This window comes from Dreissena polymorpha, chromosome 7 (genome assembly GCF_020536995.1).
Source record: "Dreissena polymorpha isolate Duluth1 chromosome 7, UMN_Dpol_1.0, whole genome shotgun sequence".
Lineage (NCBI taxonomy): Eukaryota > Metazoa > Mollusca > Bivalvia > Myida > Dreissenidae > Dreissena > Dreissena polymorpha.
In genome coordinates, this window is record NC_068361.1 from 17,735,044 (window position 1) to 17,761,732 (window position 26,689).

The 26,689-nt window shown below is 36.7% G+C and overlaps 1 protein-coding gene across 3 annotated transcripts in view; it reads right to left on the reverse strand.

Moving 5' to 3' along the window:
* Positions 1-26,689, reverse strand: part of LOC127837784 (G-protein-signaling modulator 2-like) — a 59,283-nt gene that overhangs the window by 9,113 nt on the left and 23,481 nt on the right. For all 3 annotated transcript variants that reach the window (XM_052365160.1, XM_052365161.1, XM_052365163.1), the window contains exons 4-8: positions 23,500-23,635; positions 12,367-12,509; positions 11,111-11,234; positions 6,579-6,694; positions 1,871-2,135 (exon numbers count right to left, since the gene is read on the reverse strand). In XM_052365160.1, the coding sequence (XP_052221120.1) occupies positions 1,871-2,135; positions 6,579-6,694; positions 11,111-11,234; positions 12,367-12,509; positions 23,500-23,635 (784 nt within the window). The remainder of the gene's footprint in view (positions 1-1,870; positions 2,136-6,578; positions 6,695-11,110; positions 11,235-12,366; positions 12,510-23,499; positions 23,636-26,689) is intronic.

A 26,689-nucleotide genomic window follows, 5' to 3' on the forward strand; every position in this document is an offset into this window, starting at 1 on the left:
ATTTTCAATCACAAAGGAGGGAGGGGTGGAGTGAAGAGGCGTGTATAGTGTGGGGGCGTGGACATTTATTACATTATCTTCCAAAAATGCGGGAAAAAAAATGCAAAAAATTTGGGAGGGGGGGTGGGAGGGGGTTCTTGGGTGCGATGGTTGGACGGTATTTCAAACATAAAATAATAAAAATAAATATTTGTGTTTTTTAACCGGGGGGAGGGGGGGGGGCGGGAAGGGGGGAGGGCACGGGGGATGGTTTGGGTGGAGTCTATTGTGGTATGTCAGGTAAGAGTAGTTTTGTCAAAGTATCAATCAAATCTAATCATAAATAAAGAAGTTATTTTTAGCAAAATTTAATAATTTGACCTTGAGAGTCAAGGTCATTCAAAGGTCAAGGTAAAATTCAACTTGCCAGGTACAGTAACCTCATGATAGCATGAAAGTATTTGAAGTTTGAAAGCAATAGCCTTGATACTTTAGAAGTAAAGTGGATCGAAACACAAAATTTAACCATATATTCAAAGTTACTAAGTCAAAAAAGGGCCATAATTCCGTAAAAATGACAACCAGAGTTATGCAACTTGTCCTTTTACTGTACCCTTATGATAGTTTGCGAGCGTTCCAAGTATGAAAGCAATATCTATGATAGTTTAGGGGTAAAGTGGACCAAAACACAAAACTTAACAAAATTTTCAATTTTCTGAGTATAAAGGGCCCATAATTCCGTCCAAATGCCAGTCAAAGTTACATAACTTTGCCTGCACAGTCCCCTAATGATAGTTAATAAGTGTTGCAAGTATGAAAGCAATAGCTTTGATACTGTAGGAATAAGGTGGACCTAAACACAAAACTTAACCAAATTTTCAATTTTCTAAGTATAAAAAGGGCACATAATTCTGTCAAAATGCCAGTCAGAGTTACATTACTATGCCTGCACAGTCCCCTTATGATAGTTAGTAAGTGTTGCAAGTATGAAAGCGAAAGCTTTGATACTTAAGGAATAAAATGGACCTAAACACAAAACTTCAAAATTTTCAATTTTCTAAGTATAAAAAGGGCACGTTATTCTGTTAAAATGCAAGCCAGAGTTATCTAACTTTGCCTGCCCAGTCCCCTCATGATAGTAAGTAAGTATACCAAGTTTGAATGCAATAGCATCGATACTTTCTGAGAAAAGTGGACCTAAACGCAAAACTTAACCTGACGCCGACACCAAGGTGATGACAATAGCTCTTTTTTTTTTTCAAAAAATAGATGAGCTAATAACAGTTTAGACCCCATACTTTTTTAAAGCAATCAAGCAATTAACATTAAATTATTTAGATTGACTTAATGTTGGACATGGATATTTACATTTTGTAGAAAAGGACAATTTTACAACTCAGGGGCTAAAACTCTGCCGTTCAGAGCTCACCAAACTAGGATCTTTGTCTAACGCACACTATATAACTGGAATCATATCAATAAAAAGGAACTGACTCTTCAATCGGAAGACAGTCCAGAAGTGTTGGTTAAAATTGTTCCTCTAAAATGATCTCATAATTTCAAAACAGATCCTGTTCAGAAAAACAAACATCCTTCCTAACTTTTAAGCATCCTATTTTTCCAAATTCTCAAGGTACAAACTTCGAAGATTCAAGTTAGTTTTCTTAAAATGAGAAATTTGTTCAATGCGCAACAAAAATTATTGTCTATTACATTTATTTCTGCAACATATTGTTTGCTTTCTGTGTGCATCGCAAACATTCACTTTACATGGTGTGAAAAAAATGTTGGGGAAAAAAAATTGAATCTTAAATATTCAATAATTATATTCACTTTGGATTCACAGTGAATTTGTACACACCAGGAGGGCATGATCAGTTTCCTGGCTTACCTCTTTAGAGATCTCGAGATGCTTGCTGGCATACTGGAGAGCCTCCTCGTTATGCCCGAGGGCCGTGTGGGCGTTCCCGAGGCTCCAACACGCCCGACCCTCCCCGACCCGGTCTTCAAGCTCCTGGGCGATCTTGAGGTGCTTCATGTGGAACTCTATCGCCCGCTCGTAGTCCTTCAGGAGCGTGTATGTGTTCCCGAGGCTGTAACATGCCTGAGCCTCCAGCGCCTTGTCACCCAGCTGTTTGGCAATTTGTAAAGTTTTCCTGTTGAAAATATAAAATCAGGGATTGTATTTAGCCTTATTCAGAAAACTACTTCTTTGGAACGAAATAGATGCAACTTCCCTTCCTTTTTGCCTTGGGAATTGTTTGAATGGAAATTGGGAATTCTTTTTTAATTTTCCACTATTGAGAGAGAGCTGTTTATGGGTACTTTAAGGAGGAAAAATGCCTGGGCCTCTAACACCTTATCATCCAGCTGCTTGGTAATTTATAACGTTTATCTGCGGGAAAATACAATTATAGTGCTTGTTTGGTGATTTGTAACATTTTTTCTGTGGACAATGTAATGACAGGAAATTGAATTGAAGCAGAATCCTGCTTTTGATGCAGGCATTTTGCAACATATAATAATAGTTCTTGTTTGGCGATTTGTAACATTTTTTCTGTGGACAATGTAATGACAGGAAATTGAATTGAAGCAGAATCCTGCTTTTTGATGCAGGCATTTTGCAACATATCATAATAGTTCTTGTTTGGTGATTTGTAACGTTTTTGTGTGGAAAAATAAAATGTACATTGCTTGCTTGGTGATTTGTAACATTATTCTGGGAAAAATATATGATTGCTAAGTGATTTGTAGTGATATTTTCCCCAGAATAATGAACACAGCTCTTGTGTAAAGAAATAAAATATATATATTGCTTGCTTGGTGATTTGTAACATTTTCCTTGGGAAAATATATGATTGCTTAGCGATTTGTAGGTTGTCTTTTGGAAGAATATGATAGTTTTTACTTATTGATTTAGAAATTGTTACAAAAAATTTGGAAGAATATGAGAGTTTTTACTTATTGATTTAGAAATTGTTACAAAAAATATTATCAGTTTTAATTTGTCAATTTGTAATATTTTTCTATGTAATATTTGTCTATGGTTATATATAATAATAGTGCTTGTTTGGCAATATGTAATGCCTTTCTATGAAAATTTAAAATAATAGTGCTTGCTTGATTTGTAACGTATTTTTTTTAAGGAAAATATACAAGTTTGTAACGTTATTCTGTAGAAAAAAGTACTAAATGTGCTTGCTTGTAACATTTTTCTAAAGAAAAATAGGCAATTGGTAATATTTTTCTGTGGACAATTACAACAATAGTGCTTGGCTGGTGATTTGCAACATTTTTGGTAGTACAATATAATAATTGTGTGTTTGGCAATTTGTAACATAATTATATGCAGCAATATATCATATGTGTTTGGTGATTTGTGCGTTTTAAGGAGAACAAGGGACAAAATTGTCACAAAACCAGGTTTTCATTGTGAAAAAAAAATTTGATAAAGGGAGAAAACTCAAACTGAACTTTTGAAATGAACAAAAAAAATTAACCCCCTTTGTAAGTTTGTTTAAAAAAAAAATATATTTTTAGTTGTGGCGACCTTGACATTGGAGATATTGACGTGATTCTTTTGTGCGACACACCGTCCCATGATGGTGAACAAATGTGCCAAATGATTTTAAAATCTCACAATGAATGACATAGTTATGGCCACGACAAGCTCATTTATGGCCATTTTTGACCTTTGAACTCAAAGTGTGACCTTGACCTTGGAGATATCGACGTAATTATTTCGCATGACACACCGTCCAATGATGGTGAACAAATGTGCCAAATGGATTTAAAATCTGACAATGAACGACATAGTTATGGCCCGGACAAGCTTGTTCCGCCAGCCCGCCAGCCAGCCAGCCCGCCAGCCAGCCAGCCAGCCCGCCCGCATTCGCCAATCTAATAACCAGTTTTTTTCCTTCGGAAAACCTGGTTAAAAACTAATTTGTAACCTGATGAGTTTTTTTCACCAATTAAAATATTTTCTTACCTGCATAATTATGAAATAATTACAAGAGCACCGCACAACGGGTGCCATGCTCGGCTGCGGGTGCAGTTTTGAAAAAATGAAAGCTTGTCAGAATTTTGTGTGTGTGTAAAGATCACAGTGACCTTGACCTTTGACCTAGTGACCCAAAAATGGGAGAGGCGTGTAGAACTCATCAAGGTGCAGCTACATATGAAGTTTCAAAGTTGTAGGTGGAAGCAATTTGATTTAAGAGCCAATGTTCAAAACTTTAACAAAATGTTAAGGTTTTAGCAAGACGCTGATGGCGGACGACACGACGAGCTGGCTATGACAATACCTTGAGTTTTCTCTGAAAACGCCGAGCTAAAAACAGGATAAAAATCAAAATGGTGAGCATAGAAGGTAAGCGGGTCCACACATAATGTAGCCTCTGGGTTGGAACAGACCTCATAAACTTCAGAATACACACCCAAAGAAGGTAACGGTTTGACTGCAAAAAAAAGTTCACACAGTTTTATGAAATCCCCCCAAAAAATAATAATAAGAGATGTGTTTGTCAGAAACACAATGCCCCCTATTGCGCCGCTTTGTAGCCATATATTTGACCTTTGACCTTGAAGGATGACCTTGACCTTTCACCACACAAAATGTGCAGCTCCATGAGAAGTAAGTAAGAGATTGAATGGAGAAAGGAAAATTATTCTTTTTTGACCTTTGACCTTGAAGGATGACCTTGACCTTTCACCACTCAAAATGTTCAGCTCCAGGAGATACACATGCATGCCAAATATCAAGTTGCTATCTTCAATATTTAAACAGTTATGACCAATGTTAAAGTTTGACGCAAACACACAAGGAAGCAAACCAACAGACAGGACAAAAACTCTGACGTAGGCAGTGTTTTTGTTTTTGTAAGATTTGAAATGGTGACATATATTTTGAGTTGACCCCCATTACCAAACATCAAACTTTGCTTACAAGGATTTTGTATAATATAATGAAAATTTGGACAATCTAAGGGCAATAATTATGGCATTAATTATGTTGAGAAATGTGAATGCTAGAGTGTTTACAAACCAATGTGGACGAACTGACAGCTGACAAAGACCAATCCTAAAACCTCATCTGAGCAATCAGGTGAGCTAAAAAGTGTGTTTCACCGATCTGAGCCATTTTCCAACTTGTCCAAGAAATCAATAAAACCAATGTATTGACCAAGTTTCACGATGATTAGGCAAAATATGTGACTTCTAAAGTGTTCGATCACAAGGTTTCTCTCTATATAGTCACATAAGGAAAACTGCCCCACCCCCCTGGCAGTCATGTTTATTGACCCATCGGGACCATTTGCAAACTCATCTGAGATATATATAAAACCAACCTTTTCACCAAGTTTCATGATGATTGGGCAAAAAAATGTGACTTCTAGAGTGTTCACAAGCTTTTTTTACTACATACATTATTCAACTGACCGGAACCATTTTCCAACTCAACTCTCGTATCAAGGAAACAAATGTTCTGACCAAATTTCATGAAATATGGGCAAAAAATGTGACTTCTAGAGTGTTCACATGTTTTCACTATATACATATAAAGAAAAATGCCCCGCCCATGTTTTTTCACAGATCTGGACCATTTTCAAATTTGTCCGACATATCAATAAAACCAATGTTTTGATTACCTTTCATGATGATGGGCCAAAATTGTGACTTCTAGAGTGTTTACAAGGTTTCTCTTTAGCCATTTAAGGAAAACTGCCCCGCCCACTGGCGGCCATGTTGTTCAACGGACCGGAACCACTTTTGAACTCAACCAACATATCATTAAGACAGACATTTAGACAAAGTTACATGAAGATTGGGCATTAAATGTGACTTCTACAGTGTTAACAAGCTTTTTTTTTTGACCTAGTGACCTAGTTTTTGACCCAGCATGACCCTGTTTCGAACTCGATCGAGATATCATTTGGACAAATATTCTGACCAAGTTTCATGAAGATCGGACAATAAATGTGGCCTCTAGAGTGTTTACAAACAAATGTTAACGGATGGACGACGGACAATGACCGGTCACAAAAGCTCACCTCAGCAATCAGGTGAGCTAAAAAGTTTTCAGACCATTAAAGTTTTCAGGCGGACGGACAGACTGACATACTGACAGACTGACGGACAGTTCAACTGCTATATGCCACCCTACCAGGGGCATAAAAACAAACAAGCAATGTGTTTGTGAAACACTATGTCCCCATATATTTGAACTTTGACCTTGAAGGATGACCTTGACCTTCACCTTTCACCACTCAAAATGTGCAGCTCCATGAGATACACATGCATGCCAAATATCAAGTTGCTATCTTTAATGTTGCAAAAGTGTACATTAAAAAAGTGATTTTGACCCATATGTTTGACCTTTGACCTTGAAGGATGACCTTGACCTTTCACCACTCAAAATGTGCAGCTCCATGAGATACACATGCATGCCAAATATCAAGTTGCAATCTTCAATATTGCAAAAGTTATGGCAAATGTTAAAGTTTGACACAAACACACAAGAAAACAAACCAACAGACAGGACAAAAACAATTTGTCCCCCAGTAGTGATACTTAACTTTGTTCAGTCTGATACCCACCTATAGTGTTCAGCAGCTACTTCAAACTCTCCCAGGAATATGTGGGCGTTGCCTAGGTTACTGTAAGCCCGTCTCTCGGCAGCCTTGTCACCAAACTCACGGGCTATTGCCAACCTCTACAATACAACACATGGAGGATGTTATATATGGGCAGGGTATTGCGAAAATGGGTCTTATGCCATATGCTGACAGAAAAGCTCCAGACACACCTGTGCATTTGCGCAGTCTGGTCAGAAGATACAATGTCCCCTAATGAGACCACGAAACATTGTGTGAATTGATAGCAGACAGGGTAGCTCCTAACCAGACTGGGCAAACCTTGAGTGGCTATAGAGCAGACAAGGTAGCTCCTGACAAAACAATGCAAATGTGCAGGCTGGTCTGGAGCTACGCTGGCCACATATGGCATAAGACCCATTTTCGCAATTTGCAGCTCATACAGAAGATTTGGAGAACACAATTAATTATTTACTGATGATCACTATCTCCACAATCGTCACAGGAAATACATTTTGTTTGATTTCAATGAAATCTCCTTTCATTTTATTTCATGTTTAAAGAAACATAAAAAAGTTATATTACCTTTATTTTTTCAAATATAGTTGTACACATTATAATTCCACATTTCTTAAAAGTTTCAATGGACTGTAATATCATCACAAGCAAACAATTATGAACTCCATACTTCTAAGTCAGCATCATTAACACTCTGTTTCTCTACCATATTTATTCAAGAACCAAATTTCTATGAAATAGCAACAGCGCCGTAGCCACGCTGAGGCACACCGAGGCAGTTGCCTCGGCTAAAATTTGCAGAGCAATGTTGAGATTACAAGGAACAAAAGGAAAATTTATGTCAAAGAATAAAATCTATATAAGAAATTGAGGCAATTTAATCAATTTAAGGCACTATGATATTCACAAACAAATATTATCATTGAGTACAATTGGTTCATGTTTAGGCAGATAATTATTTTATTTTAATAACTTCAATTGATGCCCAATGGCTCAGCAAAATGATTAGGAAAATCCGTATATTAAACAAAGTGTCGCACTGTACACTTCGATGTTACAATCATTGTGGACATCGGAACGTACCGAGCGAGGATCGGGTGTTTTACAGCCAGGTCTGGGTCTATTTTGGACCTAAACACACTTTGGGTGGTTTGCGTTTTCGCCTTTATTGGAATTCTCCTCTTTATGACCAGCGTCGAGTTTAATCCGGGACCGTTTCAGGTGGTAAGAATCTTTGTTTACATTAGAATTTTCAAATTATGATATCCCGCGTATTAAACTTTTTTGATATAAAGAAGTTCAAGTCTTTTCTTTTTAATAGTCCATGAAGTTGATGATAGAACGTTGATGATAGAACTGTCAACTGACAGAAAATGATGACGCAGTGCTAAAACAAAATGTTACACAAGAAAATAGAAAAAATGGCCAAAAACTTTACTGACTTAAGTTAAATATTTGTACTCCTCATGATAAACAATATGCCCCTGTGACGCAATTGGTAAGGCGTCAGACTCTGGATCCATTGCTCACTATTATATTGTCACTGCGTTGGTTCGAATCCCAGTAGGTCCGTGTTTAAGTAAATTCCATCAATGATCCTTTTTATATGTGTTTATGATTGAAAACGCTTTTAATTTAATGCATTTAAATATTTCTTTAAAGAGCTCTATTGTGCTTTCAAGTTCTAAATGGAAAAACAAATCGTCCACAAATTTTTTCACGGTGAACTTGTCTGAACTACAACAGCAAGTTTTCGGAAGCTGATTTGATGTTAACTTAAGAAATAATATTTTGTATTGGTTCTTGTACATGTGAGCGGAGTTTTAGCGCATTGCGAAGGCTTAAAACGTGGACACGTTCTACTATGAAAGAGGAACGGCTTAATGGCAACGCATTAATGTTTGTGCATGAACACATTCCAGTTGATCGAAAACAAATTCTTCAAATGTGGGATTCGACTGGAGACAGGAGAGTTAAATTAGCGTTCAATAAGATTGATATTTAAAAGTTTAAGAATAATAAAACATGTTCATGAAACATTATTCACTAAAATGTTTGATAGATCTGTTTCTTCATATTATAAGGTAGATCTATTTTATTTTAGTATTTCAATAATAAATATGTAAAGCACATTCTATTATCCATATACATACTATGGCTTGTATGAGAGAGCTGCGTCTCAATTTTTTCTTTTTTTCTATCTGACTTCAAATGAAGTATATGGCTATTTTTCTGTAGTTAAGTTTGTTACATCATTGTCACTTCAAACACCGTTTATGGTACCAGAATATACAAGAGCACCGCCTTGCGGGTGCATACCGCTCATCTATTTTCTTTTCAAAGGTGAAGGGACTCTCAATTTCAATCACAAAGGAGGGAGGGGTGGAGTGAAGAGGGGTGTATAGTGTGGGGGTGTGGACATTTATTACATTATCTTCCAAAAATGCGAACAAAAAATGCAAAAAAAAAATCAGGGGTGCGGGGGGGTGGGGGGGAGTGGATTCTTGGGTGCGATGGTTGGACGGTATTTCAAAAATAAAATAATAAAAATAAATATTTGTTTTTTAACCGTTTCAAAAAATAATAATTTGGGGGTGGGGGGGGTGGGGTGGGGGGGTAAAGTGTGAGGGTGTGGTGGTCATTTGGGAGATGATCTTAAAAATAAAAAATAAAATAGGGGGGGGGGGGAGGATTCAGGGGGGGGGGAGGGCATGGGGGATGGTTTGGGTGGAGTCCATTGTGGTATGTCGGTTAAGAGTAGGGGGGGGGGGGGGGAGGGCATGGGGGATGGTTCGGGTGGAGTCCATTGTGGTATGTCGGTTAAGAGTAGTTTTGTCAAAGTATCAATCAAATCTAATAATAAATAAAAAAGTTATGTCACTTTTAGCAAAATTTAATAACTTGACCATGAGAGTCAAGGTCATTCACAGGTCAAGGTAAAATTCAACTTGCCAGGTACAGTAACCTCATGCTAGCATGAAAGAATTTGAAGTTTGAAAGCAATATCCTTGATACTTTAGAAGTAAAGCGGATAGAAACACAAAATTTAACCATATATTCAAAGTCACTAAGTAAAAAAAGGTCCATAATTCCGTAAAAATGACAACCAGAGTAATGCAACTTGTCCTTTTACTGTACCCTAATGATAGTTTGCGAGTGTTCCAAGTATGAAAGCAATATCTATGATACTTTAGGGATAAAGTGAACCGAAACACAAAACTTAACCAAATTTTCAATTTTTTAAGTATAAAGGGCCCATAATTCCGTCTAAATGCCAGTCAGAGTTACATAACTTTGCCTGCACAGTCCCCTTATGATAGTTTATAATTGTTGCAAGTATGAAAGCAATAGCTTTGATACTGTAGGAATAAAGTGGACCTAAACACAAAACTTAACCCAATTTTCAATTCTCTAAGTATAAAAAGGGCACATAATTCTGTCAAAATGCCAGTCAGAGTTACATAACTTTGCCTGCACAGTCCCCTAATGATAGTTAGTAAGTGTTGCAAGTATGAAAGCAATAGCTTTGATACTTAAGGAATAACATGGACCTAAACACAAAACTTAACCAAAATTTTCAATTTTCTAAGTATAAAAAGGGCACATAATTCTGTCAAAATGCACGCCAGAGTTATCTAACTTTGCCTGCCCAGTCCCCTCATGATAGTAAGTAAGTGGTGTAAGTTTGAATGCAATAGCATTGATACTTTCTGAGAAAAGTGGACCTAAACGCAAAACTTAACCGGACGCCGACGCCAAGGAGATGACAATAGATCATAATTTTTTTTCAAAAAATAGATGAGCTAAAAATTGACAATGAATTTGTAGCAGATTTTTTTTGTTAACTTCATTGATGCCAAACGGTTATATGTATTGTCCACGATTCCGATAATTTAGGTAAAAAATGTAGTTTAAATGGCCTTTAAAACGCACCAGAGACGTTCTTAAAATACACGGTTAAACTAACAAAAGAGTATTCAAACATTTAAATGTAAATACAATATAGCTACAAAATCATGAAAGTATTATATTTTTTAATTATGCTATTGTTTTCCTGTTTTTTTTAACTGTTGTTGTTTTATCTAACAGTTATAAGTTTTCATACCAAATCAACTCTTACCAGACACTGACCTTTAGAAAGCTTTAGTATGCATGAATATATGGAAGTACTCTTATAGTGAATACATTACTTTCTGTACTGGAACTGGATTAAATAGATCAAAGAAATCCAAATGACTTACTGTTATGCTGTAATTTGTCTTGCAACACTCAGGTATATAAAAACAAAACAGAATATGACCATAGGACACATTTCAATATCATATTAATCTAATGGAGCTCATAAGCATTATGGTAGACATTTGCCAGCTTAACTTTGCCAAGATTTTTTCCAAATGTCAATGAATCCAAAAACTGTTGTCCCTGATTAACCTGTGTGTTAAGCTCGTTCTTTCCAGAGCTTGGCTCCATCAATGACAACTAGATAGCTGCCCCTAGCAGCTCTACCCTATCCCTACCTCCTGATGGTAGATGATTGCCTGACTGAAGTTTCCCAGGAGATAGTGAGTGTTGCCAAGGTTACCACAGGCGCGACCTTGAGCTGCCCTGTCACCCAGCTCCTGGACTATCGCTAGATTGGCCCTGAAAAACAGGACAACAAGTTTGACTTGTAGTCATATTTCATTCAGTGAACAACTGTAAGCTAGCATGCCTGCCAACAATCCACATCCAAAATGTGTCGTCGTAATACATCCCATTTACAAATACAGTTTCATTTCACAGATTTTATGTTTGACATTTCTTAAGCTGTTCTTATCCATAGAAATCCATACCATAATTATTACACAACAAGAGCAGTATTTGTAAAACACAATGCCCACTACTGCGCTTTGAAGCGGCACTGCAGTTATTTTAGAAACTAGAGGGCAGACACCATGCTAAATCCTTGAAATGCACTAAGTGACCCCGTGACCTAGTTTTTGACCTGGCATGACCCATATTCGAACTTGACAAAGATATTGTCCTGATACAACTTCTGACAAAGTTTGGTAAAGATCAGATGAGAACTACTTCAATTAGAAAGTGGAAACCATGCTAAATCCTTGAAATGCACTCAGTGACCTCGTGACCTTGTTTTTGACCCGGCATGACCCATATTCAAAGCTGACCTAGATATTGTATAGATACAACTTCTGACCAAGATTGGTAAAGATTGGATTAAAACTATTTGAATTAGAGAGCGGAAACGAAAAGTGTGACAGACAGACAGCCTGACGGACAGTGCGAAAGCTATATACCCTCTTTTCTTCGAAAGGGGGCATAAAAAGATAAACGTAACAAACACACACAAAATCAGCAACCATTACAACTTCACACACAGATTTTGTTTTGATAAGACTATAGAATTACAGTTTTACAATACAATTTCTTTTCAACAGAAATATTTTTTCAAACTGTGAGCCTGTCCCTTTAACCCTTTATCACTGATATTGACCCTTTGTAGTCCTCTAGAAAATCAATATTAAACAGAACAATCTTAATTGATTCGAGTTTTAAAGGCTTCATTTCCAAACGCCAGATACTGATGAGTAGCAAACAGTATAAAACCTGAACAGCCTACAAGTTGCTCACAGGCTGTTCTGGTTTTATGCTGGTTGCATATAGCCATTTTTATTGTGCTTCTGTGTGGTTTAACTAGCCATATCCACCAGCAGCCAACTCACTCATAGTACTGTGCAGTTTAACTAGCCATATTCACCAGCAGCCAACTCACTCATAGTATTCAGCAGCTTTGACCAGACACTCCTTGACCTCTGCAGGGAATTCCCCGGGGTCTTGGTTCCCTGATCGCCCGGTGTGCTTCCCCTTTGCATGATACACGTTGCCAAGGTTGTAAAGGGCCCGTGCCTCACCGATCTGTGCATGTAAACAAATAAGTACATATTGCTTTGGTTATACAAGGCCCTGTCATTGCCAATCTGTGGATGAAAATGGATAAGTACACATGGCCAAGGTTGTCTCACTGATCTGTGGATGCAAACAAACTGTTGTTGACTGGCTGACTTTGTAATCAGCACAGATAATGTCAGGAAATGTATATGAAGCAACTGATAATTACCAACTGATATGCTTGGTATATTTTTGTGCTCAGGTGAGCTAAAAAGCCCAGATGACGATATTTAATATATAAAGCTCATACCTCTTTTACCAGCGCAAAGAACAGATTTTTTTTTTAATCAGAGCTTTACTTAAATTCCTTGCCAATCATGAGTTCCATTTGGAATTGTAAATATTTCCTAGGTTATGTGAGACATATTCTGGGAAAACTGGGCTTAATGCATGTTCGTTAAGTGCTGACCCAGATTAGCCTGTGCAGACATGCTTATATAGGAAAACACTTTCCACCAAGAATGTTTTTTTGTTTAGAAGAGATTTCCTTTAACAAAATATTGCTTCAACTCAGAAAATGTTTTCCTGATTTATTCTATGCAGACTGCACAAGCTAATCTGGGAAGCACTTTGCCGGCATGCATTAAGCCCTGTTTTCCCAGAATGCATGTTATTTAATGCTGGGCCTCGTCAATCTCTACCAAAGTTTAAAATTGACAAAAATATCAATCTTTCATTGAGGTAGATACCAAATTTTGTGTTACATTTCCATCTAATAAAATTGCAAATCATAGATACTTCTGCAATGGAAATGTGTATTTGTTCTGAAACAGTTTTTTTATAGTAAAAATGCGCGGCATTGTTGTATAATTATTAGACTTGGCACAACAAAATATTCAAAACAACCATCATTGTCCCACCAAGTATAACTACAAGATTAGTACCGGTATATGATACTAGGCACAATAAAACACTCAAAACTTTTTTTAGAGTAATAATGCATGACATACATAATTATTATATAGGCAAAACAAAACCCTAAAAACACCCAGAATTGTCCAGCCCAGTATATGATACTAGGCCCAACAAGAGATTGCCAAGCAATATGGTCCCCTACCGGTGAAACTCCACCATTGTCAGTAAAAAAAATAAAATTATTTGTTGCAAAGACTGTAAAGCCCTTGTTGGGGGGGGGGGGGCATTGCCCGAAGCTAAAAAAATGAAGCCAATTAGAAACAATTTTAAGTAAGGTAAAAGTAATTCTCTCATGCTTCTTCAAAAGACCATCTTCTTATTTTCTTCATTTATTTATTTATAAGAATGTATTGAAATAAAAAAGTAATGGCATTAAAACCAATAAAGAACAGGTAATTATGGACCTAATCGGCAGAGTTGCATCCACACATATTAATCTCTATTTTCAAAACACCGCAGTATACACACTAGGTTAATAGATATGATAAGTGCCTTTTCATAACGCATAACACTAAATCCAGTTGTGTCTGGATGTTCTCTTTAATCAGTATACAGTACAATAACTGTCTCAATAATGACTCAACTAAAAGACTGTAACGATCACACTTCCGACCAGTCCACACAGCCAAAGGAGACCACATATATTAGTACATTTATAAACAGTATTTTCTACCAAACGTAATTTCTTTAAATTATTTATGAAAAGCGTTAAGTCACATGTGATCACGAGATTAAAACTGCAAAAAATAACAAACAAAAACAACAAGCCAACAAACTTGTTTTGATTTAAATTTATGATATTTATAGCAACTGTTGAACAAGGTTACCATAATAACAGCAATATTTGACACTTACATTATAAAATATCTTTCAGGACCTGATCTCAAATGAGATCATGCACGAGAAGCGCCTCACAAACCATGACAGTAGTATTCAGACCTGATCAGCTGGTGAACTGCTCTATAAAGGGTGGTTTATGAATGCATTCTTTGTAAGGAACAGTGTAAAACAACGAATATAGTGACAGGGGCTAAGCTGCTAAATATTGTCAGCATGTATGCAGTGATTTTCTTTGGAAATTCAAAACAACCTGTACGTACTGGCTCTCAGAAGGGCATATTTTAGCGCAATAATGAACAAAAAAAGGAAGATCTTAAAAATAAGGTATAGATTTATATAAATTTCATGAATACGGTTCATTTATCATATATTAGGATCCAGAATATGATTGAATTAAATTTGCTGCTTTTGTCCATATTAAAAAGGGATTTGGAATTAATGTAATATATCAAAATCTAGTAAATGATAGGGAAAACATATCAGCTTAAGGAGGGGAAAACTTTAATATTTTTGAAGCAGAAACCACCTGTATTTGGCTCTTAATCAGTTACCGGTAATCAAGAGGGGAGAAAAATCACTGGTATGAGCTTGATATTTTAAGTTGTTAATTCCAGATAGGCAATAGCCCCTTTGAATCCTCTCTTTTATGTAGATATGTAGCCTTTGTTTTTGTTTTTTAAGGTTTAACATTCTAATAAAAGTGTGCACTTACTGTAAAATCATTAAATTTCGTGTGGTACAAATTTTCGTGGATTTCTTTGTTCCGCTGAACCACGAATTCAAGTACCAACGATTATTTTTCATTTTTAATCAGAAATTGGTCCTTTCGGAATGTCTATTGTTTTCGGTTATCTGAGCTATTTGATTAAGATATGCTAGGTAATACAATATGTTGTTTTCTTGACTAGTGTTTGGTTAATAATACTTTTTAAAGTCTCTATAACGTAAAATAAAGTTAACCCCTTAACAATCAGTGTTCCTTGTAGCAATAGCCAAAATAGATGTGGTATGATTACAAATTTTTTATAGATAGAAAATGCTTATTTTTATTTATTTGTGGCCACAATTAATTCCCGCGAATATATCTTTTCATACGACACACGAACACCATGGTAGTGTCGTATGAATAGATAATGCAAAACAATAATTAAAACGAGCATTTTGTATCTACAAACATCTATTTTACCAGACCACATCTGGCGTTGAAATTTTGGCAATTGCCATAAGGAACACTGATTTTTAATTGGTTAAGTTTATTTTACGAATAATTGTACGCAATTTTCGTTGATTTTGAGTAGTAATGTTACTTTAAATAAAGCACGGAATTTAAACTGTACATCGATTGTTCTCTTTTACGTGATGTCGTCGAATTAACAGTTTGCAGATTTATCACATATGTCAATTAGTGCCAATTAAAGTTAAAAGAGACATAACGGTTTTCACAAGTGTATTTTGGGGACCTCATTACTCAATTGTTACTACTAGGGGAACGATTAAGCAGAGAATTGCAAATATTGTAAAAACAACATTGATAGCAATTAGCGAGCGGGGACCCACAAGATCGCCGCTTATTCGCTCTTGTCGACAATTATCGGCAACACTTACATGCTTCAGTGCACATTTACCTCAAGCCTTGCTGTCAACAAAGATGAGCAGAATATTCTTCGTTATTACTCTAGTTGTTTTAAGAATAGATTAATTATTATGACTGTCAATCTTGCCTGAAAATTTGAAATCCACTAAATTACGTGTCAACGAATTAGTTGTTTGTTAATAAACCATGAAATTTCATACCGACGAATTTCTATACATTTACAGTATCTATTGAATTGTACTTTTTGTTTTTAGCTCACCTGATTGCTCAGGTGAGCTTTTGAGACCGGTCTTTGTCCGTCGTAAGTCCGTCCGTCCGTTAACATTTGTTCGTAAACACTCTAGAGGCCATATTTATTGTCCTATCTTCATGAAACTAGGTCAGAAGCTTCGTCCCAATAAAATCTTGGTCGAGTTCGAAACTAGGTCGTGCCGGGTCAAAAACTAGGACACTATGTCAAAAAAATGAAAAAAACTTGTAAACACTGTAGAAGTCACATTTCATGCCCAATCTTCATGTAACTTTGTCAAAATGTTTGTCTTAATGATATGTTGGTTGAGTTTAAAAGTGGTTCGGTCCATTGAAAAACATGGCCGCCAGTGGGCAGGGCAGTTTTCCTTATTTGGCTATAGAGAAACCTGGTAAACACTCTGGAAGTCACAATTTTTGCCCAATCATCATGAAAGTTGGTCAAAACATTGGTTATATTGATTTCTCGGATGAGTTTGAAAATGGTCCAGACCGGTGAAAAAACATGGCCGCCAGTGGGCGGGGCATTTTTCTCTATATGTATATAGTGAAAACATGCCAACACTCTAGAAGTCACATTTTTGGCCCAATTTTCATGAAATTTTGTCAGAACTTTTGTTTCCTAGATTCGTGAGTTAAGTTTGAAAATGGTTCCGGTCTGTTGAAAAACATGGTTGCCAGGGGGACGGGGCAGTTTTCCTTATACTTATATAGTAAAAAGGCTTCCAAACAATCATGAATTAAGGTCATGTAACATGCGAGACAACTCTTCTAAATATTGCATTTAAGTTTACGGTAGTTACTCCCCTTTGATTATTAATGTTTTCATAATAATACAGTTGTGTTTCATTTATGTGTTAATTGTTATTCGAGGTTGGATGTTTTTATGCCCCCTTTCGAAGGAAAGTGGGCATATAGTGATTGGACTGTCTGTCTGTCTGTCTGTCACACTTTGCATTTAGGTTTCCAAAAATGCTCATAACTTCTATGTCCCTTGAGATATAACCTTCATATTTGGTATGCATGTGTATATGGATAAGGCCTTTCGATACGCACACCATTTTTTACCACTGTGACCTTGACGTTGAACTTAGGGTCCGCGTTAAGGTTTCGAAATCTGTGTTTAGGTTTTGAAAAAAATGCTCATAACTTCTATGTCCCTTGAGATATAACCTTCATATTTGGTATGCATGTGTATATGGACAAGGCCTTTCCATAGGCACACAATTTTTTACCCTGTGACCTTTACCTTGAAGTAAGGGTCCGCGTTTAGGTTTCAAAATCTGCGTTTAGGTTTCGAAAAATGCTCATAACTTCTATGTCCCTTGAGATATAACCTTCATATTTGGTATGCATATTTATATGGACAAGGCCTTTCCATACCCACACAAATTTTGACCCCTGTGACCTTGAACTTAGGGTCCGCGTGTAGGTTTCAAAATCTGCGTTTAGGTTTCAAAAAATGCTATAACTTCTATCAAAGCGTTTATAGGGGGCATATGTCATCCTATGGTGACAGCTCTTGTTTTGAGCTCACCTGATTGCTCAGGTGAGCTTTTGTGACTGGTCTTTGTCCGTCGTCCGTCCGTCCACATTTGTTCGTAAACACTCTAGAGGCCACATTTATTGTCTGTTCTTCATGAAACTTGGTCAGAAGATTTGTCCCAATGATATCTCGATCGAGTTTGAAACTGGGTCATGCTGGGTCAAAAACTAGGTCACTAGGTCAATAAACATGGCTGCCAGGCGGTGGGGCAGTTTTCCTTATGTGACTATAGAGAGAGAAACCTTGTGATCAAACACTATATAGAAGTCACTTTTTTTGCCTTATCATCGTGAAACTTAGTCAATACATTGGTTTTATTGATTTCTTGGACAAGTTGGAAAATGGTTCTGATCGGTGAAACACACTTTTTGCTCAGGTGAGGTTTTAGGATTGGTCTTTGTCCGCTGTCCGTCCGTCCACATTTGGTTTGTAAACACTCTAGCATTCACATTTATCAAAGTTGCTGAAAGATCTCAGTCAAGTTTGATGATGAGCAAAATCAAATAATTAATGCCATAATGATTGCCCTTAGATTGTCCAAATTTTCATTATATTATACAAAATTCTTGTAAGCAAAGTTTGATGTTTGGTAAGGGGGGTCAACTCAAAATATAGATCACCATTTCAAATCTTACAAAAACAAAAACACTCCCTATGCCAGAGTTTTGGTTCAATAATGATGAAACTTGACCAGGATGTTTGTCTGGTCAATATCTAGGTCAGGTTTGACATTAGGTAAAGATTGAATGAACCGACTCCTCTCAGGTGAGCGAACTAGGGCCATCTTGGCCCTCTTGTTTATGTATGTGTTTACACAAACCTTTCATTTAAAGAATGAATGCTGGCTTCAAATGCTGGGATTTTTTAAAAATTTGGTTAATTTTTAAGCATATTAATTTGAAGTGATGAAAAGTACACTTGAGCGTATAATGCGCTTAAAAAATTCACTTCCAACACTTCATAAAGTGTATCATTTGTATGACTGAAAATGCACTCAAGTGTATTAATGCGCTAAAAAATTCTCTTTTAATACTGTAAGGTGTATTATTTGTATGACGGGGAATGCACTCAAGTGTATAAATGCGCTTAAAAAATTTCACTTTCAATTTTGTAAGGTGTATTATTTGTATCAGTGGAAATGCACTCAAGTGTATTAATGCGCTTACAAAAATTCACTTTGAATACTCAATGAAGTGTTTTATTTGTATGTGCGGAAATGCACTCATGTGTATTAATGTGCTTAAAAAATTCACTTTGAATACTCCATGAAGTGAATTATTTGTATGAGTTAAAATACACTCCAGTGTATTGATGTACTTGAAAGATTACTTTAGTTAATGATAGTGTATTATTTGCATGACTGGAAATGCACTCAAGTGTATTAATGCGCTTAAAAAATTCGCTTTTAATTCTGTAATGTGTATTATTTGAATGATTGGAAATGCACTAAAGTGTATTAATGCCCTTAAAAAAAATTACTTTGACCATGAAGTGTATTATTTGTATGTCTTAAAATACACTCAAGTGTATAAATGCGCTTAAAAATAAACTTAAGCGCACTTATTATCATAATAAACGCACTTAAGTGTATTATTTCGGGAAAAAATACACTTATAATTATGTCTAAACACACTAGTGAAAAGTTTGTTTTTTTTAACAGAATAAAATGCACTTGTTAAGCAAAAAATACGGTGCCAATAACATGCACATTTAATGCGCATTAAAAGCACTTTTTTAGAGAAGGGAAGGTTTTACTATAGCCATATAAGGAAAATAGCCCCGCCCCTGTGGTGGCCATGTTTTTCAACCAACCGGCATCATTTTTTAACTCGTCCAAGATAATATTGGGATGAATCTTCTGACCGAGTTTCATGAAGATCGGACTATAAATGAGGCCTCTAGAGTGTTAACAAGATTTTACTATAGCCTTATATAGCCATATAAGGAAAAATGCCCGGCCCCTTGGCAGCCATGTTTTTCAAGCAAACGTAACCATTTTCGAACTCATCCAAGATATCATTTAGACAAATTTTCTGACCATTGGACAATAAATGTGGCCTCTAGAGTGTTAACAAGGTTTTAAAATAGCCATATAAAGAAAAATGCCCCGCCCCCTGGCGGCCATGTTTTTCAACCAACCGGCATCATTTTCAATCTCGTCCAAGATATTATTGGGATAAATCTTCTGACCAAGTTTCATGAAGATTCGACAATAAATGTGGCCTCTAGAGTGTTAACAAGATTTTACTATAGCCATATAAGGAAAAATGCCCCGCCCCTTGACAGCTATGTTTTTCAAGCAAAGGTTACCATTTTTGAACTCGTCCAAGATATCAGTGGGACAAATCTTCTGAGCAAGTTTTATGAAGATCGGAAAATAAATGTGGCCTCTAGAGTGTTAACAAGGTTTTACTATAGCCATATAAGGAAAAATGTCCCGCCCCTGGTGGCCATGTTTTTCAACCAACCGGCATCATTTTCAAACTCTTCCAAGATATTATTGGGATAAATCTTCTGACCAAGTTTTATGAAGATCAGACAATACAGGTTTTTTTTTGGCCCGATTTTATAGCCGAAATTCGGCTATGTTCCCAATCCCAAAAAGTATACTTTTTTCCCAAAATGTGGCAAAAAATTCCCAATTGCCAAAAAAAAAAAAAAGAAAGAAGTCTTATGTGTATTTTATCTCAATTTTTATTCAATTACATCTAACAAAGTATTTTAATTTGAATGATTATAAAGAGTTAAATCAAATTTAATATTTCCCTAATCAGCGGACTTTTCGTGTGGAAAAAAAGGCTAATGAATTTATTTTTCCAATTTCATGAAAATGCCGATAAAATTCCCAATTCCAAAGCCATGAGCTATCTTCCCAAAAAGTGGAAAAAAAACTGCAATAAATGTGGTCTCTAGAGTGTTAACAAGATTTTACTATAGCTATATATAGCCATATAAGGAAAAATGCCCCGCCCCTTGGCAGCCATGTTTTTCAAGCAAATGTAACCATTTTCGAACTCATCCAACATATCATTGAAACCAATTTTCTGACCAAATTTCATGAAGATTGGAAATAAATGTGGCCTATAGAGAGTTAACAAGGCAAATGTTGACGCTGCACAACGCACAACAGACAAAAAGCGATCACAAAAGCTCACGATGAGCACGTTGTGCTCAGGTGAGCTTAATATTAAATTGGAAAAATTCATGTCGTGAAATCTTCAGATAGGGAATTATGGTTCTTTTCAAGTGCTTGGTATTAAATTGCACAAATTGATTTAAATACTGTTTTACATGTCTTTTTACTTAAAATGTTCAGTTTCAGTGCTCATTTTATTTGTTTACTTGAAGATAATGCGCTTTTGGAACAAATTTATGTAACTTTCGCACTTTTGGAAAAACAAATAAGGCGACAATTGGGAATTATGGGATTGGTCCTCAATTGGAAAATTACCATTTACAGGAACTTCACAAAGAAGGAAACAAATTAGAATCCTGTCTTTGAGCTACCCCTGGTTGACTCACCCAGTCTTTGAGCTATCACTGGTGGACTCACCCTGTCTTTGAGCTACCCCTGGTTGACTCACCTTGTCATTGAGCTATCACTGGTTGACTCACCCTGTCTTTGAGCTACTCCTGGTTGACTCACCCTGTCTTTGAGCAATCCCTGGTTTACTCACCCTGTCTGAGCTACCCCTGGTCAACTCATCCTGTCTTTGAGCTACCCCTGGTTGACACATCCTGTTTTGGGGCTACCTCTGGTTGACTCAAACTGTCTTTGAGCTACCTCTGGTTGACTCACCCTGTCTTTGAGCTATCACTGGTTGAATGACCCTATCTTTGAGCTATCACTGGTTGACTCACCCTTTCTTTAAGCTACCTCTGGTTGACTCATCCTGTCTTTGAGCTATCACTGGTTGACTCAACCTGTCTTTGAGCTACCCTTGGTTGACTCACCCTGTCTTTGAGCTATCACTGGTTTACTCATCCTGTCTTTGAGCTATCACTGGTTGACTCACCCTATCTTTGAGCTATCAGTGGTTGACTCACCCTGTCTTTGAGCTACCCCTGTTAAACTCACCCTGTCTTTGAGATGCCCTGGTTGACTCACCCTGTCTTGGAGCTATCACTGGTTGACTTACCCTGTCTTTGAGCTATCCCTGTTAAACTCACCCTGTCTTTAAGATGCCCTGGTTGACTCACCCTGTCTTGGAGCTATCACTGGTTGACTAACCCCCTCTTTGAGCTACCCCTGTTAAACTCACCCTGTCATCAGTGATTTTTTTTGCTTTTTTTTCTTACAGCCTTTGCCTTTTGGATTGGGAAAATTAGCGCGATAAACCATGAAATTGGGAAAAATAGCGCGATAAACCATGAAATTTGGAAACATTATACGTATGATTATAAGAACAGAATTAAAATTATTAAAGTATGTTTGACAGCATTTTTATATTATAAAGTACTAATTTAATGTGTTCTTACAATGAAGACAATGTTAAGTTAATATCCTTCCAAATTCATATTGAACTTGCAATAATCTATATAGATTCTTAAATATACCATTTAATCATAACCTCTTTAACAGTAAGAATTTAATACAGTATTCTTTTAAATTAAATATCATATGGTGAAAACATTAACAAATATTTATATAAAAAAAACGCTTTAGTGGTCTTGCTATGTTAATGATGTATTATATGGAGTTAAAATAATTTATGTCATTTCTTTACCTTTCAACATCTTGCACTTCAATGCTCATTCACTAATTGCTATTTCAGTAAACTGTAAAGCGTGACAAACATAATAAAGCAGAATATGCATATGAATCTGATTTTACACAGATCCACTAACATATAAATCATATCATGTTTGTCTCTTTCCATTTCCGAACGATACTCATCTTAAATGCATTAACTTTGTGAGTAACGGTAGACTAACTCCAATTTCCCAACACTGATTTCCGTGATGCACATTCACTGTGAAGATTTGTAATAAATATTTGTTGTTTTTATCTCAAACGTTATGTTTTGCGTTAATTGACACACGCATTAAATTATTCCGTAATAACCATATGATATCCGTTGTTAATTTGAATGTTATTTATCATTTTCGCCGCGCATCGCAAATTTCTCGTCTGCTTGCCGCCATCTTGGGCGTGTGTAAAAACAGGCGTTTACAATCGGGATACATCGACTATCGTCGGTATCCTCCGCAATATAGAGAGAGATGTGGATAGCAACGTAAAATCGTATTCGGCTAAATTCGCGAAAAATACGTAAGTCAGTTGTTGTTCGGCGACGACTCGGCAACTCGATCGGCACTCGTTCGAAATTATTGCTAAATTACATTGTAATCTTATTGGCTTTATTGGGAAAATTTTGTCTTTTTTTGGGAAATTTTAATCAAATTTTTGGGAAAAAACGTCATTTTTTGCAATTGGGAAGCAGCCGAATATCGGCTGTAATATCTGGCAAAAAAAATCACTGGTCATTGAGATGCCCTGGTTGACTCACCCTGTCTTGGAGCTATCACTGGTTGACTTACCCTCTCTTTGAGCTACCCCTGTTAAACTCATCCTGTCTTTGAGATGCCCTGGTTGACTCACCCTGTCTTTGAGATGCCCTGGTTGACTCACCCTGTCTTTGAGATGCCCTGGTTGACTCACCCTGTCTTTGAGATGCCCTGGTTGACTCACCCTGTCTTTGAGATGCCCTGGTTGACTCACCCTGTCTTTGAGATGCCCTGGTTGACTCACCCTGTCTTTGAGCTACCCCTGGTTGACTCACCCTGTCTTTGAGATGCCCTGGTTGACTCACCCTGTCTTTGAGCTCCCTAGAGAGGTCCAGGTGTCGTAGACAGCACACAATGGCCTCGTCAAACTTTCCCAGCACCTTTAGTGTGTTGCCAAGGTTTCCACTGGCCTTGGCCTCTCCCACCCTGTCACCTAGTGTCCTGAAACAATGCAGCAAACATGGAGAGGGGAGACCTGATATACGTGTAGCCCATACAGTGTTTTTTTCTTTCAAATTCAAGCTGGTATATGGACCTGTTTCCCAAAGAAAAACAGTACATATATTTCCTAAATAGGACCTCATACCAATTGAAGGTTTCCACAAAATCTCTTCTTGTTTAAATAATTCTCAACATAAAGTTCATCTCACATCTAGCTCTTTAAGTTGAACCTTAGAAAATATAGTATTGAAATCACTTCTATCTCAATATTTAAGTATTTGTTTAGCAAAAAAACAACATTAATTTCCAAATTTTTAGTCTCAACAACATGATTTATTCCAATCCAAAGCGAAATGGCCTCATTTCCAAAATGGTGTGTGAAAAAAAACACTTTGTCTTATTAACTTGCCTCAATGACCCTGTCAACTTGTGTCCTGAACACTCTATCAAACCTAGGTAGCTTCAAAATAAGGATCGGGGTACCAAATTGACAAAGATCCTTAGGGAAAACTTAAGAACATTCCTGAAGTCTTTGGCTTTACTGTGTAATCTAAGGACATTCCTGAAGTCTTTGGCTTTACTGTGTAACTTACGGACATTCCTAAGTCTTTGGCTTTATTGTGTAACTTAAGGACATTCCTGAAGTCTTTGGCTTTACTGTGTAACTTAAGGACATTCCTGAAGTCTTTGGCTATACTGTGTAACTTAAGGACATTCCTGAAGTCTTCGGCTTTACTGTGTAACTTACGCACATTCCTGAAGTCTTTGGCTATACTGTGTAACTTAAGGACATTCCTGAAGTCTTTGGCTTTACTGTGTAACTTAAGGACATTCCTGAAGTCTTTGGCTTAACTGTGTAACTTAAGGACATTCCTGAAGTCTTAGTTTAACTGTGTAACTTAAGGACATTTCTGAAGTCTTTGGCTATACTGTGTAACTTAAGGACATTCCTGAAGTCTTTGGCTTTACTGTGTAACTTAAGGACATTCCTGAAGTCTTTGGCTTTACTGTGTAACTTATGGACATTCCTGAAGTTATTGGCTTGACTGTGTTATCTCTTGTTAGATTAAAATGTCTAAAGCATGTAACTAAAGCTTACATTTGTTATGTATAATTTAAAAGAAGAAAATTAGAGACTTGTCATAAACATTATTCAAATGTCATCAACCAAACAAATCCCCATTTTTATCAATTTAAAGAAAATTTATGATAGATGTCTACCAATTTCACTTCTGTAGACCGTATCCCCAAAATGGACAAAAAAGCTCCAACTTATGTCGAACATGTCAATCTCTTGAAGCTGTATTCCTGCAAGACACGAATTCAAAGCCAATGCTCGCCATAATTGAGTAAACTTTCAAATTGGACTGTCATACACCAGCAGTCTCATGAGACATTGGCATGAGATCTACAAGAGAGCATGAATTTGTCCTGACAATTTTTTTTTTGTTCTTCAATTCACCAGGGCCTTCGATCAGTTTTGGAACATGTTACACACAATACTCAGATAGGTTAAATTGAAACTTTAACATACATATCAGTTGACATGGAATAGCAATCTTCTTACTTCTGAGCATCTTATTTTTCAAATAAAATAATTTACCATGATATATTTTGTTTTAAATGTTTTTACTTCTGTAGTGGACTTTAAAACATTTTATTAGATAACTGATGTTTTCATTGAGGAAAGCAATTTGGCTGTAAAAAAACATCATATTGAGGGCCTTCATTGCAGTTTCCTGATTAAATGTAAAATTTAACCAAACAATAGAGATATTCATGAATGATGGGCACCAGTGCTGTTCAAATTTTTAAATATATATATTTCGGCCTGGTAAATATTTGCATGGTTTTGGATTCATCTATCTGAAACTGTTATTTATTCTATATGAGCCGTGCTCTGCGAAAAGGGGGTTTAATGGATATGCATTTAGTGTTGTCCCAGATTAGCCTGTGGAGTCTGCACAGGCTAATCTGGACAATTACTTTCCGCTTCTATGATATTTTCTGTTTAAACAATGTCTCTTCTTAGCAAAAAGCCAGTTAATACAGCAAGTGTCTTCCCTGAATAGCCTGTGCGAACTGCACTGGCTAATGTGGGACGACACTTTACACACATTCATTAAAGCACCTTTTCACAGAGCACGGCTCATATGGTTAAATTCAGAAATTATTTCTGTACACAAGAGCCTGACCTTATCAGATTAAAGTCTGGTGCCTTACTCAGCAGATTAAGGCCTATACCTTACCTTATTAGATTCAGATCAAGGCCTTACTTAACAGATTTAGATCAGGGTTTTAACATGCCTTACACAAGCTAGGGCCTTATGCCCTGGGATTCCGGTAATGTATGTTGCATAACAAAGATTAAGGTCAGGTCCTTACAAAGTCTAAGGCCAGGGAGTTGAAACTAAATTCCATTTACGTGTGTTACATTTAGCCCGATGAAGACTTCTCCCTTACCGCACCAGATTTAGGCCAAGGTCTCGCCTAGCCCAAACATTGGCCAGTGCCTAATGCACCCTGATTCTGGTCTCATTTTCATATTCTTAGGCCTTACTTTGTCAGATTCAGGCCAGGCTCTTATTGATCTGCATACAAGCAAGGGCCTTATCTTGCAAGATTCAGGTCATGCTTATGGTACTCCAAGGCCTTATCTTTCAAGTTTCAGGTTATATACTGTAAACGTATAGAAGTTCGTCGGTATGAAATTTCGTGGTTTAATAAAAAACAACAAATTCGTTGACACGTAATTTCGTGGAGTTCAAATTCTCGGGGAAGATTGACAGTCATAATAATTAAACTTAAATTAAAATCAAATTAAACAACCAGAGTAATAACGTAGAATAATCTGCTAATGTGTGCTGACACCAAGGCTTGTGATTAATGTGCACTGAAGCATGAACGTGTTGCCGATAATTGTCGATAAGAGCGAAATCGGTCCCCTAGTAGTAATAATTGAGTAATAAGGTCCCCAAAATACAGGTGTGAAAACCGTTATGTCTCTTTTAACTTTAATTGGCACTAATTGACATATGTGATAAATCTGCTAAC